Source organism: Pteropus vampyrus, unplaced genomic scaffold, assembly GCF_000151845.1.
Source record: "Pteropus vampyrus isolate Shadow unplaced genomic scaffold, Pvam_2.0 Scaffold217, whole genome shotgun sequence".
NCBI classification, from domain to species: domain Eukaryota; kingdom Metazoa; phylum Chordata; class Mammalia; order Chiroptera; family Pteropodidae; genus Pteropus; species Pteropus vampyrus.
The window spans coordinates 3388247-3404313 of NW_011888998.1; the positions used below are offsets into that span (position 1 = coordinate 3388247).

At 52.9% G+C, this 16067-nt stretch overlaps 1 protein-coding gene across 2 annotated transcripts; it reads left to right on the top strand.

Moving 5' to 3' along the window:
- The first annotated feature begins 7926 nt into the window (after positions 1-7926).
- Positions 7927-15693, top strand: IGSF8 (immunoglobulin superfamily member 8). 2 transcript variants are annotated; one of them, XM_011373082.2, is made up of 8 exons: positions 7927-8131; positions 8723-8825; positions 11884-12261; positions 12953-13414; positions 13754-14161; positions 14370-14783; positions 15138-15268; positions 15446-15693. In XM_011373082.2, exons 2-7 carry the CDS (start codon positions 8768-8770, stop codon positions 15251-15253), a joined length of 1836 nt encoding a protein of 611 aa, XP_011371384.1. In that variant the 5' UTR covers positions 7927-8131; positions 8723-8767; the 3' UTR covers positions 15254-15268; positions 15446-15693. The 2 variants fall into 2 exon arrangements, with proteins under 2 accessions (XP_011371384.1, XP_011371385.1); XM_011373083.2 differs by lacking the exon at positions 7927-8131 and adding an exon at positions 8394-8454.
- The last annotated feature ends 374 nt before the right edge of the window (positions 15694-16067 follow it).

Here is a 16067-nt window from a genome sequence, read left to right on the forward strand (position 1 = left end):
GGAGGAACCTAACATTTCTTGGCTGGCTTTTAATCAGCAAATACCAGATGAATCTATTTCCACAGAATCTTTGGGCTGGGAAAAGTATGTCAGGGGTGATGGGGAGGCTGGGGTTAATGGGCCTTGCTGAGTGTGGGGGCAAGGGTCACAGCTGGGCCCTCTAGGGTTCCTGTTTGTCTTTGATTCCATCTGGGTTGGGAGGGAACAGCCCCCCAGCCTCCTGAGGCAGGTTTGCTTTGGCCAGAGATCTGATCCAGCCACTGGCCCAAGGCACCCCGCCTCCCCATTCCCCCTATCAAGAGGCAGCATGGCTCTGCCTTCCGCCTCCTCCTTCCTACCTCCTTCTTTCCTTACCAGAACCCCTCCACTTGACCCAGGATATAGCTCTGTTTGTCTGTCTGTCCTCTTTGGTGTTCCAGACACCGGGCTAGGACAGGATGCCCTGCAAATATCTGGCACACAGGGCTGCAGTGTTACTCTTATATAACCAGCTCTCCCTGGGGCTTCAGGGAGCTGGGCCTCCTCTGTGCCTCAGTTTCTCTGCAAGTTCAAGATCCTTTCACTCTTGAGCTTCTGTCTGGATGTTCTCAGCACTACCCATTGGGAATGTGAGTGCCCCCTGGCAGACTCAGTCAATAGTACATACTCATTTTCATGACATTGCATTATTCAGACTTTATCCCAGGATTTGTAGAGCACTTACTGTGTGCCAGTGCAAGGTACTGGAGAGACTATTACAATCAAGGCAAGCAAGGTTCCCGTGTCATGTTCTTTTTGTCAGAATCTCATGCCATTTAGTCCCCATCCTTTGACCTGGTCTCCCCAGGGCCAGCTCCTAGCCCTCAAGGACTGTTCCTCATTTCTTCAAGCTCCCCTTACTTCTTTACCTCCATTTCTGCTGAGTCACACTGGGTGGGCTTGGACTCGTCTCCCACCAGGGTGATTATCTGATACATCCCAAAGATGTGGGAGTAGAGGCTGGGCCATGTAGTACTAGAAATCACCCTGGGCTGGACTGGAGCAAGGGCAGAGCTTGCCATATAGAACTTGCTCTACCATTAACTAGCTGTGTGAACTTGAATAAGTCCTTTACCTCTCATCAATAAAGTGAGGGCATTGGACTGGGTAGGGGTTCTTGCCCCCAGCTGTATATTAATGTCCCATGCTCGGGCCTCACCCCCAGGAAATCTGATTCATCTAAAAGAGGAATTGGTCTGAGGTGGGGCCCAGGCATCTGTATCTTTTAAAAGCTCCTCAGATGATTCAACGTTCAGGCAGGGTTGAAAACCACTGAGCTAGACTGCTCTTAAGATCTCTAACTCCTCGGTGCTAACAGTCAATGATACACTATGCTGAGCACTTTGGCACTTTCCATGTTTTATCCAGTTTAGTCCTCACAACAGCTCTATTTTGTAGATGGGGGAATAGAGATACAAAGATGCTGAGAAGCTTCCTCAAGTAGGGGATGCAGGCTACACAGCTGGTAAATCCAGGTCCATTCAAGGCTGTGCTGTCTTGTTCTGGAATCCTAGGCCCAAAGGTTTTGACTTAGTTGGGAACACAGAAGCTTTATTTCACGTGTCTCAACTCCTGATTGGTAACCTGCATCATCTTCTAATTTTTAGGTTTGTTCTATCCAGACCCCTATCCCCAGGGACATCTAGTTCAGGAGTGCCATCCTCAGTGCCAATGCTTGATGCTTCAGTGCCCACCTGGAGCAGGCAGTATTGCTGGCCTGGATTCCCCGCCACTCTGTCCTGCCAGCTGGCCGGACCTGTACCCTTGTCATTCCCCCAGGCCCCAGCTCATTCTTGGGATGACGATTTGTCTTATACGGAGGCAACATGGCAATGTGATCTAGATTGCTGAGGGGTCAGAAAGCCTAGATAAGAAATTCTAGTCTACCGCTCACTGGACAAAATTTAGTTTCTCTGAGCTTTGGATTTTTTTTAACAGCTCTAACAAATAGGGTTGTTTTGAGAACTCGAATGCTCCATTATTTTCTGCCCTTGCTTTTCAATGTCCTGGCCTTGGGACTAAAACGTTCCTCTTTTAGATGAATCAGATTTCTAGCACCCTTCCCTTTCCAGAGCATAGCCTAGATTGTTTCCTGAGAGATGGAAGGTTTAGGCTGACACAGGTCAAGCTTTGTGTCGGCTGTGAGTGGAAGTTACCAGTATGAGACAAACTCCAGAAGGAGCAACAGTGCCCACCATGGAAGTGATCTGGTTACCAGAGACAAAAGACCCAGCTTCCCTCTCTTTCACTCAAGCACTTGCCCACTGTCTTGCTCAATTACTTGGCAAATTTCTGTGGAGCTTCTACTCCTTGCCAGGCACTGTGCTAGGCATGGGAGCGGAGCCAAAAAGAGCCAACAGTGACCTTGAGATGCTCACAGCCAAATGGAGATGCAGATATAAACAAGCCCTGGACAATGTAGAGCGGGAAGTGCCATTAAAGGGTTGAGGACAGGGTGCTGTGGGATCAGGGGTCACAGCAGTGTCAGGACTCTGGGCCCACTCTCTCCCGTGGTGAGCTCCTTCATCCTTACCCTTCTGTCTGTTTGTTTTTTGTAGCCTTTATTTCTGGCTTTGTTTTCCCTTCACTTTCCAACAGAGAGCCTTTGGGAAAATTCCATCTTGTTTCAGTTGGACTAGGGAGAAGTCGAATTGTTCTCCCTTCAGCCAGGGCATGCCAGGGCCCTGGAGAGTCCAGGTGTGGACTGCGGAGGAGGCAGTGGCTGTCCAGAGAGAGGCCTGGGAAGAGCTTGTGACATTGTGCCAGGGAATGGTGACAAGCAGGACCCGAGTTGGCTGAGATGGCTGTGTGCTCCCGTACTCTTTCCTCAGATTTCTCCTCAAGTTCCTTGTCTTCTCATCAGTGGGGAGAGTTAAGGTTCCCTCCATCTCAGGGATCCCAGTTAACCACACTTCTGTTTCCCCACCTAGGATACTCTGATGGGCTGGGACCTCAGAGTTAGGTGAGCATGTGTGTGAAATCCCCCCATGTCCCTTTCTGCCCTTGTATTGCCACAAGGGCCTCCAGCACTGCATTCATTCATCCAACAAATATTTATTGAACTCCTATTATGTGCTAGAAGCTGAAGATACACTTGTGGAAAAAGTTATTTCGAAAGGTTGCATAGGCACCAGGTACGTGTGTATATGTGTGTGCTCACACGCGTGTGTATATGATTAGGTGTGTGCAGGTTGGGGAAGCACAAGGAAGAAGAATGTTAGGAGCTTAAGTTCAGGAGTCAAACATCTTGCATTGGAATCTTGGAGCTACCATCTGCTAGCCAGGTGACCTTGGGTAAGTGAGATCATCTCTCTGGGCCTCCTTTTCCAGTCTGCAAAACAGGTAACAATCATGCTCCCCTGTGGGTTGTTGTGAGGACTGTGTGCAGATACGTGCAGTGCTCAGAGCACAGCCTAGTACAGAGCAGGTGTTCAGTAAATATTAGTGAGTATTGGTGCCCCCTCCTCACTTCACTCAGAGCTGGGTATGGACAAACTTGTAAATGATCTGTTCTCCAAATCTATCTCTTGCTCGACCTCAGTGACTCAGAGGCAGTTACCTGAGCTAACCCCCTTCCGTCCCCTGAGGCTCATCTACAACACCTAGCCCAAAAACCTCTGTCTAGCCAAACCTCTGCCATCTTCTGTCCTTGATGGATACCCCTTCCCCATCCCTGCTGCCTGATTGGAGAAGACATGATATCACATAGTGGGAGTTGCCTTAGCCCATGCCACCCTCCAGACATATGTCTGTGCCATTGGCTCCCTCTTAACTGACTGGAAATAGAGGAGAGGGATGGGGTGTGCATCTGGGGTGGAGCCCAGATGCCCAGCCTATGAACTGGAGAGCAAGAGACTTGTCAGTGGAGGGGATTCCAGCTCAGAGGAATCCATCCATGGCCTTCTGGAGTGGGTGGCAGTTGGCACTAACCCTGGGCATAGAAATGGCAGGGCCTTTTCAGGAGTCAGGGCTAGATTGTGCCAAGGCCAGCAACGGTATTGTAGGTCTTCTATTCCTTAACAGCGGTTCCACACCCTGGTCATAGAGTTTGAGAACTTGGAAAAGAGTGTGGGCTCAGCTGGAGCAAGAGGAAGGCTCAGGGAGTAGACACACACACACACACACACACACACACACACACACACACGACACCATAATAATGTGGGTGCCTGGCTAGGGAGGAAGGAGAGAGAGGGTCCAGCGTGCATATGTGTGTGTGGGAGAAGGCTCCATTATTCTGCGAGCGTGTTTGGGAGCGCATGATGTCTGTGTTTTTATCGTGGTGTGTGCCGGGGTTTTCGAGTGTGAAGCTGCTTCAGTGTATCACTATGTGAGTTGGTTGTCAGAGTGAAGGCAGGTTTTTGCTCTGTCTCTGTCTTGTCTTTTTGCTTCTGCCTCTCAACAAGTAGACAGAGAGAATGTTCTCTTTGGGGTGGGTGGAAAACATGGCTCATTATGGCAGTATGGGTCAAGGCTTTATAAACATTCTTGTGTGTGATTTTTAGCATCCACCAAGCTAGGATTTATATGCATTTAAAAGAGAGAGAGAGTTAAGTACTATGTGAGTGTTTGTAGCATTTCTATATGTCTAATGTCTGGTGGGTATGTGTGCTTGTTTCTTTGATGTTTGTCACTCTCTTTAAGGTGCTGTCTGTGTCAATAGCTGGGTGTGTATTTGTGTCTGTTGGGTCCATGTCAGCTTTTAAGAAGCCATGTAACATTGGTTAGAAGCACAGACTCCTCCACACTCAGATAATCCCAGGTTCGAATCTGAGTTTGGTCAGTAACTAATCCATTAATCTTGCACACAATCCTAAGCTTCTGTACACCTCAGTTTCCTCCCACAGATAATAGTAGCACTGACCTTACAAGGTTCTGGTGAGGATTAAATGAGATCATGTTATGGACCTGGCACAGGTCAGAATACGTTGATGGGCCTGTCTTTGAATGTGCCTCTCTGAGAACTATGTGTCATGGTTGTGACATCTCAGCCAGATGATAGACTGTTTTAGGACAGCATCAGTCTTAATTATCTTTAATGATACTCAGGACATCTCAGTGCCACCTTGGTGCCTTGTACATATGTCATCTTGAGGGATAATTAAATAAGCATGTGAAACACAGGCCTGGTGTCTGATGTATGCTCATAACTGGTTGTACGTGGAGGGCGAGCGAAAAGCAGGTGATGGCACTGACTACAGGCCCTGTGGTCTCTATGCATCCCTCACCCATGACTCTGCAATACCAGGCTTCCTTCCTCCCTCTTGTCTCAGGCTGGCCTGAGGCTTATGGGAAGGCTGCCTTCTTCCTTTCTCTGCTCATCCCACCACAGGCATCAGCCAAGGTGCTGGGTAAGCCTGTGCAGTTTTTTCTCATGGGCCAGATGGGGAGGATACAGGAGTGCTTTCATGTCTATGCCACATATCCCTCATTGACAGCATGTCCATGTGTTGTGTGTGTCTGTGCATCGCTCTGTGGGGATGTGCGTGTAATGTCTTTCTGCATGAATTTCTCTGTGTTATCTCAGGTACATGCGTCTGTCTGTATGTGTGACAAGCCTCATGCCTGGGGTTTGCTCTCCTTCCCCCAGTTTTCCAAGTTACATAAGCGTCTAAGGGTGACTCAGGCCTGGGTTATGGGCTCCCCCTGCTGGCAGCCTCTGGAACTCACAGTCTGGGGAGGAGCAACGGAAGAAGCTGCAGTTTCCTCAGCTTCATCACAGCTGAAGACACAATACAAACCTACCCCCAAATTCCTGAGTGAACCTCTCATAACACTCATACTGGGGGTACGTTATTACTTACTTATGATACATCTCCCTGGTACCCCAGCATGTTCCCTGAAGGCAGGGGACCATGCTGGACTTGTTTCCCACATATTGAGGTCTGGCCTGGTCAGTATTTGTTGAATAAATGAATTTATAGGGTGGAGAGGCTTGGGAAGAGAGACAATGGGGTGTTGGCAGATTTGGGGCTTTGGGTACAAGGTATGAACTCCTCATATCTTGGCCACTTAAAAGCTATGTGGCCTTGGGCAAAATGCTTAACCCTGCTGAACCTCAGTCTTCTCTGCTGTTAAATGATACCACCTGACAAAATACGCTATGAAGATTAGAAATAATATCTGTGGATGAAAAAGGGGCTACATGCGAAATCTGACAACCTCAGTGGAGGCCTTGTGGCAGGCCCTACAAACCTGAAGACTGAAAGTAACCACACAGGATGATTTAAACACAAAAATTCCTAACTAAAATAAAGTCATGGCAGGTAGTCCCATCCTAGGCCTGTAGCTAGCTTCCTTGACAAAGGTCTATCTTTACCTTAAGTGAGCCTGTCTCTTGTCTTTTTGCATCTAAGATAACATACCTTTGAAAGGTCAGAGTAATTTTTTCCAGGCCTCTCAAGGTACAACCACCAGCAAAAGAGCACGAGACCACAGAATCCTCATTGTTATCTTGTTCCTTGAATACCACCTCTATGTGCTGTAAATGTTAATTATTAACTATCTTCTACCCACCAATGTAAGAGAAGTATGCATTTCTCTATTTTGCCTTTTTATCCAATCTCAGAGATTTCCCCATTTTGCTTTCTCCTGTTCCCTTAATCTACCACCAATGGATTTTATGTAACCCTCCTTTTGTCTCCTTCTTTGATTCTAATGTATAAAATGAGCTGCAAAACTGTCATTTTCTCAATCCATTGAGATTTGCTTCCAGTAATTGTCATGTTTGGCTCAAATAAACTCGTAAAAATTCTCTACAGGTTTGGACATTTCTGATGTCAACATATCCAAAAGGGCCTTATCCTGTAGGCCTCCCATAAATGGCATCTAGGATGATAAGGAAGAGTTCTGGCAACATCTCTCAAACATCAGCAAGGCATTAAAGCCACTCTACTTCCAAATAAAGGGACTGGTTTTCCTCCAAGAACTTCCCTGTGCCTTTCAGTTTTCATACAGCTCAACCTGGCCTGTGCATGGATTTAGGTGAAATGAATCTGGGGAAATCAGGCTGTGCCTATGTCAGAGTGGGAGGAAAGGGGCATCCACTGTCCTGCTCCTGGACTTCTGATTTCCCTTGGTGGTCCCCAGCATTCTGCCTCTGAGCTTCTCTGGTCAGTCTCTGAATGTGGCTTCAGTTGAACACCTCCTCTGAGCCAGGAACTGTACCAGGCTCTGGGAATAGGAAGTCTGGGAAAGTCTGGTCTGGCTCGAGCTACGTCCCCTCTCAGGGTCTGTTTCCTCCTCTGCTAAGGGGGTGGGGAGTGAGTAGAAGGGTATTGTGGGAGTGGGTATAGGTAGGGGGTTAGAGGGTGAAAATGCTGGATGAGCTCTGGGGTAATCTCCCACAGAAGGTCACTATAATAGCCTTAGCTTTCTGGACCTGGCTTCCCTTCTTCGCATTCTGGCCACAACCTTCCTGCCTCTCCCCACTCCCTGCCTTCTACTTAGTGAAGAAGAGACAAAGCCCCTAGGAAAGAGGCCTCTTCCATTCTCCCACCTCCAGGGCAGGCCCCCCCTTCCCAGTGCAAGGGGAAGACCATTTTTCTTCACTGGAAATAGAGGCTCCTTCACTGGAACCACAAGTTCACCCTCTGAAGTCTAAACAAAACCTCTTAGCAAGCAGTTTAAATAATTTAAAAACAAAAACACCTTATCTCCTATTTTATTTAAAAACAAAAACACCTTATCTCTTATTTTGCCAAGCACTTTATGTATATTATCTCAATTAACTCTCACAAAAACTCTTAGAGGTGGATGCCATCCCACCTCAATTTGCCAACAAGAAAACTAGGGTAGAAGGAGGTTAAGCAAATAGACCAGGATCACCAACCAGGAAGTGAAGGCACCCAGCCAGCCCACCCTCCTAACCCGCTTCCTCTGGTTCTGCCCTGAGGGAGTGGCAAACAGGTCTCCAGTGACCTTCTGGGCCCTGACTCGCCCTTCTGCCCAGATCCTCTGTGTCTGGAACTCCTGGGTCCCGCCCATGCCCACTTTAGCGGAGTTTGCAACGAGGCCTAGCGGCCCAGAGCAAATAACTAAATTCTAAGTGCGTGGCCAGTCACCTTACCGACCTCAGAGCCCCTGCACCCAACTCTCATGGAAAGGCCAGCAGGTGAGAGTGGGGGTGCACCCTGTTACGTGGCGGATGGGATTTGGCTGAGCCCAGGCGCTGCCAGCGTGCAGGGGTTGGAGTCGGGGCAGAGCCGGAGCCCAGGTCCAGGGCCGGGTTCCCAGCAGAGCCAGGAATAGGGGCGGGACCAGAAGGGCGGGGCCAGGACTGAGGTGGGCGGGGCAGTGACAGGGTCCCGGGTCCGCGACCCCGGTCTGGGAGGAGCCGGGAACAGGGGTGGGGTCGGGGCTAGGGCCGAAGTCGGCGCGGAGCCGGGAACCGGGGATGCGCCGAGGCCCAGGACCCAAGAACAGGGCTGAGAAGGGGTCAGGAGGGGTCGAGGAGGGGTTGGGAACCGAGACGGGACCGGGGAGGGGCTGGTAACCGGTGACCGGGGCGGGGGCGGAGCCCGGGCGGGGCGGGGCGGGACTGAGTGGTTGAGAAGGGAGGAAAAGCGGTGGGAGGAAGAGGGAGGAGGAGGGAGGGGACTTGGGAGCTCCCACTCGGCTCAGCTTCGCTCCGAGAACCCACGCTTTGCGGCTCTGCTTTGCTCCCCCACCTGGGCATGCGCCCCCCGAATCCCTGGCCGTCCAGAGCCCGCGCAGCCCCCTGGAGCCTTCCAAGCGCCGGCCTCGTAGGATGGGCTCCCTCGGTCCCACGCCGCCGCTGCCTGCGCTGCTGCTGCTGCTAATGTTGGGTAAGTCTGGCCCCTGCCTTAACCCCCAGCCCCGCCCGGCAGGTGCCTGCTACCTGGCGCCCAGCCTGGCCCTCCTCTATCCTCAGAGCCCTTCGCAGCGCCCAACCCACACTCCCGCCCCGCGTCCTCAGGGGCACTTCCAGACCGCCATTCTAGTCTGGGTGGATATAGGCACCCCAGCTCTAGGCCCCAGCCTTGGGCACAGTGAGGACCCACCGAGGTGCCAACCCTAGGGACCACCAGGCTCCCGAAGGCCAGGCACTATGTCTCTGCCAGCACACTCGGATCCTGGGGTCACTGTGCCCAAATGGTTTGACGCCTCTCTGCTTCACACTCAGCTTCAGACCCAGCCTGAGGTGCCCGCCCTGCGTGGGCAGTGCCTGCCAGACTTCATAATTGCCCCGAATTGGCTGGAGGCCCAGGGGCTGATTCTGCCTAGGATCTTTGAAGTAGGTCTCCCCTAATTGCCCCCCCCCCCACACACACATACATTTCATCCTCTGGGTTTGGGCCCAGTTCCCTCTCTCAGCCCCATCTCTGACCTGGGTTGGGTCCCTATTTGCCCCACTTTCCTTCTCCCAGATGGCACTTGGCTCTATAGCCTCCCACCAGTTGTCACTTAGTCTTAGTTCTCCTTAGTCTCAGCTTCCTTGCCTTGGGAGAAACAAGGCTCCATGGAGATTGATACTGGGATCTCTAAGCACCCTGTCTCTGCCTTGGTGGGTGTTCTGGGCCACTGCTGCAGGGATGCATGAGGGCAGTGACTGTGCGATTGCTTTGGGTATGAATTGGAGGGCTCCCTGTGGGAGACGGTCTGGGACGGAGTAATGGCATCAAGACAGTGAGACTGCCTGTACAGATGTTCAGGAGACTGAAACCCTTGAAGTAAGAGCACAGTGTGGGGAGTGAGAGTGAGGGTGGTGGTAGCCTGGCCACCAGGATTTGGAGCTGCCATAGTCTCGGAGCAGGCTGACAGTAGGTAGCCCCAGCTGCCTTTTCTAGAACTGCCCCACAGTGGCACCAACCAGTTTGCCTGCTGCATAGGTCTCTGGGCCCTGTAGGACTAGAATGAATCCTCCTTAGGGCCCTGAGTGGGAGGCAGGAGGATGTCAGAGGGCCTGGTTACCTAGCACTTGGATTGTTTTTCCCAGTGGGCAGTGTGGAGCAGAGATGAGCCCAGGGGAGGAGGGTAAGTGAGATGCACAGAGATGGAAGAGCCTGCTGAGATCTGTGGGTACTTACATTTCATTTTGAAAATGAGGAAAATGGAGTAACTTGCCCAGAGAACACATCTCCTGAGTATTGGGTCTAGGATTTGAACCCAGATGATCTGTCTGACTGCAAAGAAAGTCTGTTTGTTCTCCCTTCCCTCTCTGCTAACACAAAGGAGGGGACCTGGCTAGGGAGAGAACTGCCTGGCAGCTGGTTTCCTAAGGTGGTGGCGGTGACTTTCCCATGGGATCTCCAAGCATCAGCAGTTGTGGATCCAGGAAGGTGGGAGGGGGCCCTTCTGAGCAGAGTCTGCCTGGAGGCCAGGGGTGATGGAGGCTGGGGGAAGGTGTCAGCCCTGCCTTTTTTGCCAGCACCCTGATTGTGAAGTGCCTTTGGGCAGGGCTCTCCGGAGTCACACTCACTCACTCTCAGTGTGGAAACTGAGGCCTGGGAGAGGAAGGGATGGGTCCAGGCCATATTGCTGGGGACAGAAGTGGGGCTGACTCTAACCAGCCTGCGCTCTAACCAAGCTATCACAAGTTCTTCCCGAAACTCAGCCACAGTAAAGGGCCTGTCTCAGTAGAAGATTTCAAAAGAAGCCCTTCTGGTGGAGCCAGAGGGCAGAGTTTAACTCTGGACTTGGTGTTTTCCTCTAGCCCCTGTGGACAGGCCATGGGGATGCCCCTGGGAGTGACATTTTTTTTAGTGAGGTCATCCCCTCAGGCCTCACTCACCTTGGAGTTCCCCATCTTCCTCTCCAGCTTTGTTCCTCTGCAGGGACTTCTGGAAGCCATCCAAGGACAGTAGGATCTTGGCCAAGACAGTATACTTCTCTTGCCTTACTATTTTTCATCTGTAAAATGGAGGTGGAGGTCTGCCCTAGCCCTCCTTACATTCTATTCTGTGATCTCATGTAGTGGGGCTAGGTTGGAAAGTGAGAAGCTGAGCCCTCCAAGCCACTGGAGTATCTTCTGGGGCTGGATAGGACCTGGGAATGGAGGTAGGGTAAAGAAGAGAGTTTTGGCCTGAGGAGAGAAACTTGGGGAGGAGCAGCTAGAGAAAGGGAGCCATATGTAAATGATGCACACCATATGCAAATGAAGGCTTTTGTTAGAGAGTTGGGGGCGGGTGCTTTGTGCATCAGCTGGGCCAGCATGGAATTATTGGCAGGCATGGGATGGGGGATTTTCTGCCTCCAGAGGCTGGGGCAGAGGCCGGTTCCTGCCTCATAAGCCTCAGCTGCCTCTGAAGCTCTGTAGGGTAGGAGAAGCAGTGAGCTCATTGCACAGCTGGAGGGGGGAGGGCAATGTGTGGCGAGAAATGACTGGGTCTGTGCCCTGTCCTGCTCGGGCCACTGGCTCCATTGTCTGGAGTTCCCTGGCCCAGGTGACACGGCTGAGCCAACAACCCCTTCTGAGCAAGATTTTGCCAGCCTCTCTCAAATGAAAGGGGGAACATGTAGTCTCAGAATCCTTAGCTAGAAGGCTGCACTGACCAGGCCAGAGTGAGAACCACAGACATGAGTGGGGGCTGAGGGGAAGCAATCAAGATACAGCTGGAATCAGGAAATGGTTAGAACAGGAAGCAGACGTTCTTTCTGCTTCTCGCGTGCCAGAAATGGATATTTCTGGGTTCTGAGGCAAACCTGGCTCTATAGCAGCTCCTCGAGACCTAGGTGTTTTACCTTCCAGCATCCTTTCCCTGTTCTCAGAACACAGCCCAAGCTGCGTACCAACTTTCTCCACGTTTCTTTTCCTCTCAGGGGCAGGGGTTAAAAATGGTGCTGGTAGCGGGGGAATACAATGGGGACCCAGGCATTTCTAACTTTTCTTTTCCTTCCCTACAGGAGTTGGGTGCTGTGCCCGAGAGGTGCTGGTCCCTGAGGGGCCACTGTACCGCGTGGTTGGCACAGCCGTCTCCATCTCCTGCAATGTTACTGGCTACGAGGGCCCTGCCCGGCAGGACTTTGAGTGGTTCCTGTATAGGCCCGAGGCCCCAGAGGCTGCACTGGGCATTGTCAGTACCAGAGATACCCGGTTCTCCTACGCTGTCTTTGGGCCCCGTGTTGCAGCCGGTGAAGTGCAGGTGCAGCGTCTGCAGGGTGATGCCGTGGTGCTCAAGATCGCCCGCCTGCAGGCCCAGGATGCCGGTGTTTATGAGTGCTACACACCCTCCACTGATGATCGCTACCTGGGCAGCTACAGTGGCAAGGTGGAACTGAGAGGTACTGTGCCATAGGAAGGGGCAGGGCCACTCCCCCAGAAAGGGCAGAAAGTCAGGGCCAGGAGGGACCTATCTAACCTCTCCCTCAGGTTTTGCTGCTGAGGAGCCTGAGGCCCAAAGAGGTTAAGAGACTTGCATAAAGTCACCCAACAAGTTAGTGGCGGTTCTGGGACTTTAACCCATTCTAGTCTACTGCTCTTCTTATTCCATCAAGCTACCTCTCGGTAGAGGGAAAGTGTCCTTAGGCTGTCTGGTCCCCTCTCCATTCCATGATAGGGTGACTCAACTCCATTCCTAGAGATTCCAGGATCTAAATCTAGGGGGGGAGGGAAGAAAGCAGAGATTGGGTAGGAGGAGTGAAACCATGTGACATTTTTGCTCTCTTAAGTTTCTTTGTCTTCTAAGAAAGAAGACAGAACCACTTTTCGGAGTATTTCAAACAGGGGTCAGTCCCAAACATAAGGGTGAGTAGGCGATGTGCTGGTTCTCTGAAATTTGACAAGTATTTATTAAGTGCCTCTTGTGTACCCAGCACTGTGCTTGGCACCATTGGGTTACAGCAGAAATAACACATCATGAAATCTTTGCCCTCCAGAAGCTCACAGTCTCTGTAGGGAAATAGGTCATATGTAGGAAACAGTAAGGAGGGCTGCCAGCTCTCAGCCTTCCTTCAGTCCAGCTATTCTCTCCAGTTCTTCCAGATGTGCTGCAGGTGTCCGCTGTCTCCCCAGGACCCCGAGGCCGCCAGGCCCCAACTTCGCCCCCTCGCCTGATGGTGCATGAGGGGCAGGAGCTGGCACTGGGTTGCCTGGCACGGTCGAGCACGCAGAAGCACACACACCTGGCGGTGTCCTTTGGACGTGCTGTGCCTGAGGTGCCGGTGGGGCGAGCAACTCTGCAGGAAATTGTGGGACTCCGGCCGGACCTGGCTGTGGAGGCTGGTGCTCCTTATGCTGAGCGGCTAGCTGCTGGGGAGCTGCGACTGGGCAAGGAGGGGGCTGAGCGGTACCGCATGGTGGTGGCGGGTGCCCAGGCAGAGGATGCTGGCACCTACCACTGCACTGCCACCGAGTGGATTCAGGATCCTGATGGCAGCTGGGCCCAGATCGCTGAGAAGAGGGCTGTCCTGGCCCATGTGGATGTGCAGACGCTGTGTGAGTGTGGGAGCTGGGAGCCATGGTATCTCAGTGGGCACTGGCAGTAGGTGGTCATTGCCTGAGCAGGGAGCCCACCTTCCCTAGAGTGAGCAGTCTTGTTAGCATCACTTCCCTCTGTACCCATCATGGGTTTTCTCTGCTCAGCGTTGGGCGTGGAGATAGGTGGCCTATGGTTGAGGGGTGAGTCAGGCCCCTGGGTGTTGGAGATATGCTCATACCTGGGAGGGTCAGATGAATGGCCTCGAGGTTGCTGCTTTCAAGGGAACTACAGTTGGGGAGTCAAGTGTTTTGTGCCCCCTCTTGCTTCTGACATCCCTTCCTCTTTCTATGTTTCAGCCAGCCAGCTGGCAGTGGCAGTGGGGCCTGGCGAACGTCGGATTGGCCCAGGGGAGCCCTTGGAACTGCTATGCAATGTGTCAGGGGCATTGCCCCCACCAGGCCGTCACGCTGCATACTCCGTAGGCTGGGAGATGGCACCTGCAGGGGCACCTGGGCCTGGCCGCCTGGTAGCCCAGTTGGACACAGAGGGTGTGGGCAGCCTGGGACCTGGCTATGAAGGCCGGCACATTGCCATGGAGAAGGTGGCATCCAGAACCTACAGGCTGCGGCTAGAGGCTGCCCGACCTAGTGATGCGGGCACCTACCGCTGCCTTGCCAAGGCCTATGTCCGAGGGTCTGGGGCCCGGCTTCGTGAAGCAGCCAGTGCCCGATCCCGGCCCCTCCCCGTGCATGTGCGGGAGGAAGGTGAGAGGGGCTGGTTGGGCTTGTAGAACTCTTTTCCTACTATTCCTCTCTCCTTTTCCATCAGCTGCCTCTATGCCTCAGTCTCATACTCCTCTTCTTTTAAGATTGTGGGCATACCTTGAGTTTCCTGGGGTGTTACTTGGACAGTGGTCCTGACCCCATTTCCTCTGACCCTTCACCCTCTGACCCCATGGCCTTTTTTGTACAGGTGTGGTACTGGAGGCTGTGGCGTGGCTGGCAGGAGGCACAGTGTACCGTGGGGAGACTGCCTCCCTGCTCTGCAACATCTCTGTGCGGGGTGGACCCCCAGGCCTGCGGCTGGCCGCCACCTGGTGGGTGGAGCGACCTGAGGATGGCGAGCTGAGCTCAGCCTCTGCCCAGCTAGTGGGTGGCGTGGGCCAGGATGGTGTGGCAGAGCTGGGGGTCCGGCCTGGAGGAAACCCTGTCAGTGTGGAGCTGGTGGGGCCCCGAAGCCATCGGCTGAGACTACACGACTTGGGGCCCAAGGACGAAGGCGTGTACCACTGTGCCCCCAGTGCCTGGGTGCAGCATGCCGACTACAGCTGGTACCAGGCGGGCAGTGCCCGCTCGGGGCCTGTAACAGTCTACCCCTACACACATGGTGAGTGACCCCTGCCTTCCCCTCCTTACTCACTGCCTTCCTCCAGCCCCTCGCTCGTTCTTCCTTTACCATCTGATCCTCCTGTTACTGTCCCCTCTTTCTCTCTACATCACCTCACATGAAGCGTTCTGAAAATCCAGCTTTCTGCCCCCCTGTGCCCATCTGCCACAGGCTTCTTGGTGGTAGAGGTTAGCATGTGTGCAGAGGGAAGGGAGCAGGCCAGAGATGGCTCTCTGTGAATGGGGAGGAGGTGGGTGCAGACAACTTGATAGAGAAGGTGCTAGGACTCCAGTGGGACAGTGGGTGGACGGTAGCGGCACCCAAGGCTGAACATAGCCATCCTCTCTCACCTAGCCCTGGACACCCTGTTTGTGCCCCTGCTGGTTGGTGCAGGAGTTGCCCTAGTCACTGGTGCCACCGTCCTTGGCACCATCACCTGCTGCTTCATGAAGAGGCTCCGAAAACGGTGATTCCTTCCCCACCAGGTGAGGAAAAAGAACCCCTAGCGTTGCCTTCCCAAGCACTGAGATGAGCTGCTTGCTCCCCAGCCCCACCTGGAGGAGGAGCCAGTTCACAGTTCTGTGGGGGGCAGGACTAAGGGCCAGGAGGGAGCCCCACTCAGGACTCTCCTTAGCCCACTCCACACCACATGCTCTCTCCAGTTCTCGCAGGTGTTGACTGTCTTCCAGCCCAGCACCAAGCCCACCTCTGGTTGCCTGGATACCTTCTCCCTCTGTCCAACGTTCTTTTAATTTATTTGACCTACCCCCACCCAGAGTAGAGGGCATGGCCTCCATTCCCCACTCCTTCCTTTCCAGTTCCTCCCTCTGGCCTTCTGTTGATCTCATACCCAGCCCTGTCTTAGAATTAGTTTTTCTAAAATGTGAATAAATTTGTTTTATAAAATCCAGGCTGGCTGTGTCTTCCCTGTGATGAAGCTATAAGAGGCTAAGGGTGTGGCAGGGAGGTTGTTGGGGGTTGACAACCTATTTTGGATGACCCAGGTCTCTGTTTTCACCACAAACACCATCTGGCCTCTGTGGGCCGTGCCACCCACCCCAGGAAGGGACACCTGGGTCCCATCTGCTGCCTAAGCTGTCAGTGCCAAGCCAGTTCCTGTTGGGAATCCTACTCAGGGAGGGGAGCACAGAAAGGGCGGTCCCCTCTCCCAGCTACTCCCAGGTTGCAGGGCATGGGCTTGCAGGGGCCAGTGCCTTTTCTGAGTTCCCTGCATCACTCTGCGCTCTCATTCTGCTGGTCTAGCTGGTCTTGGACCTGACTCCT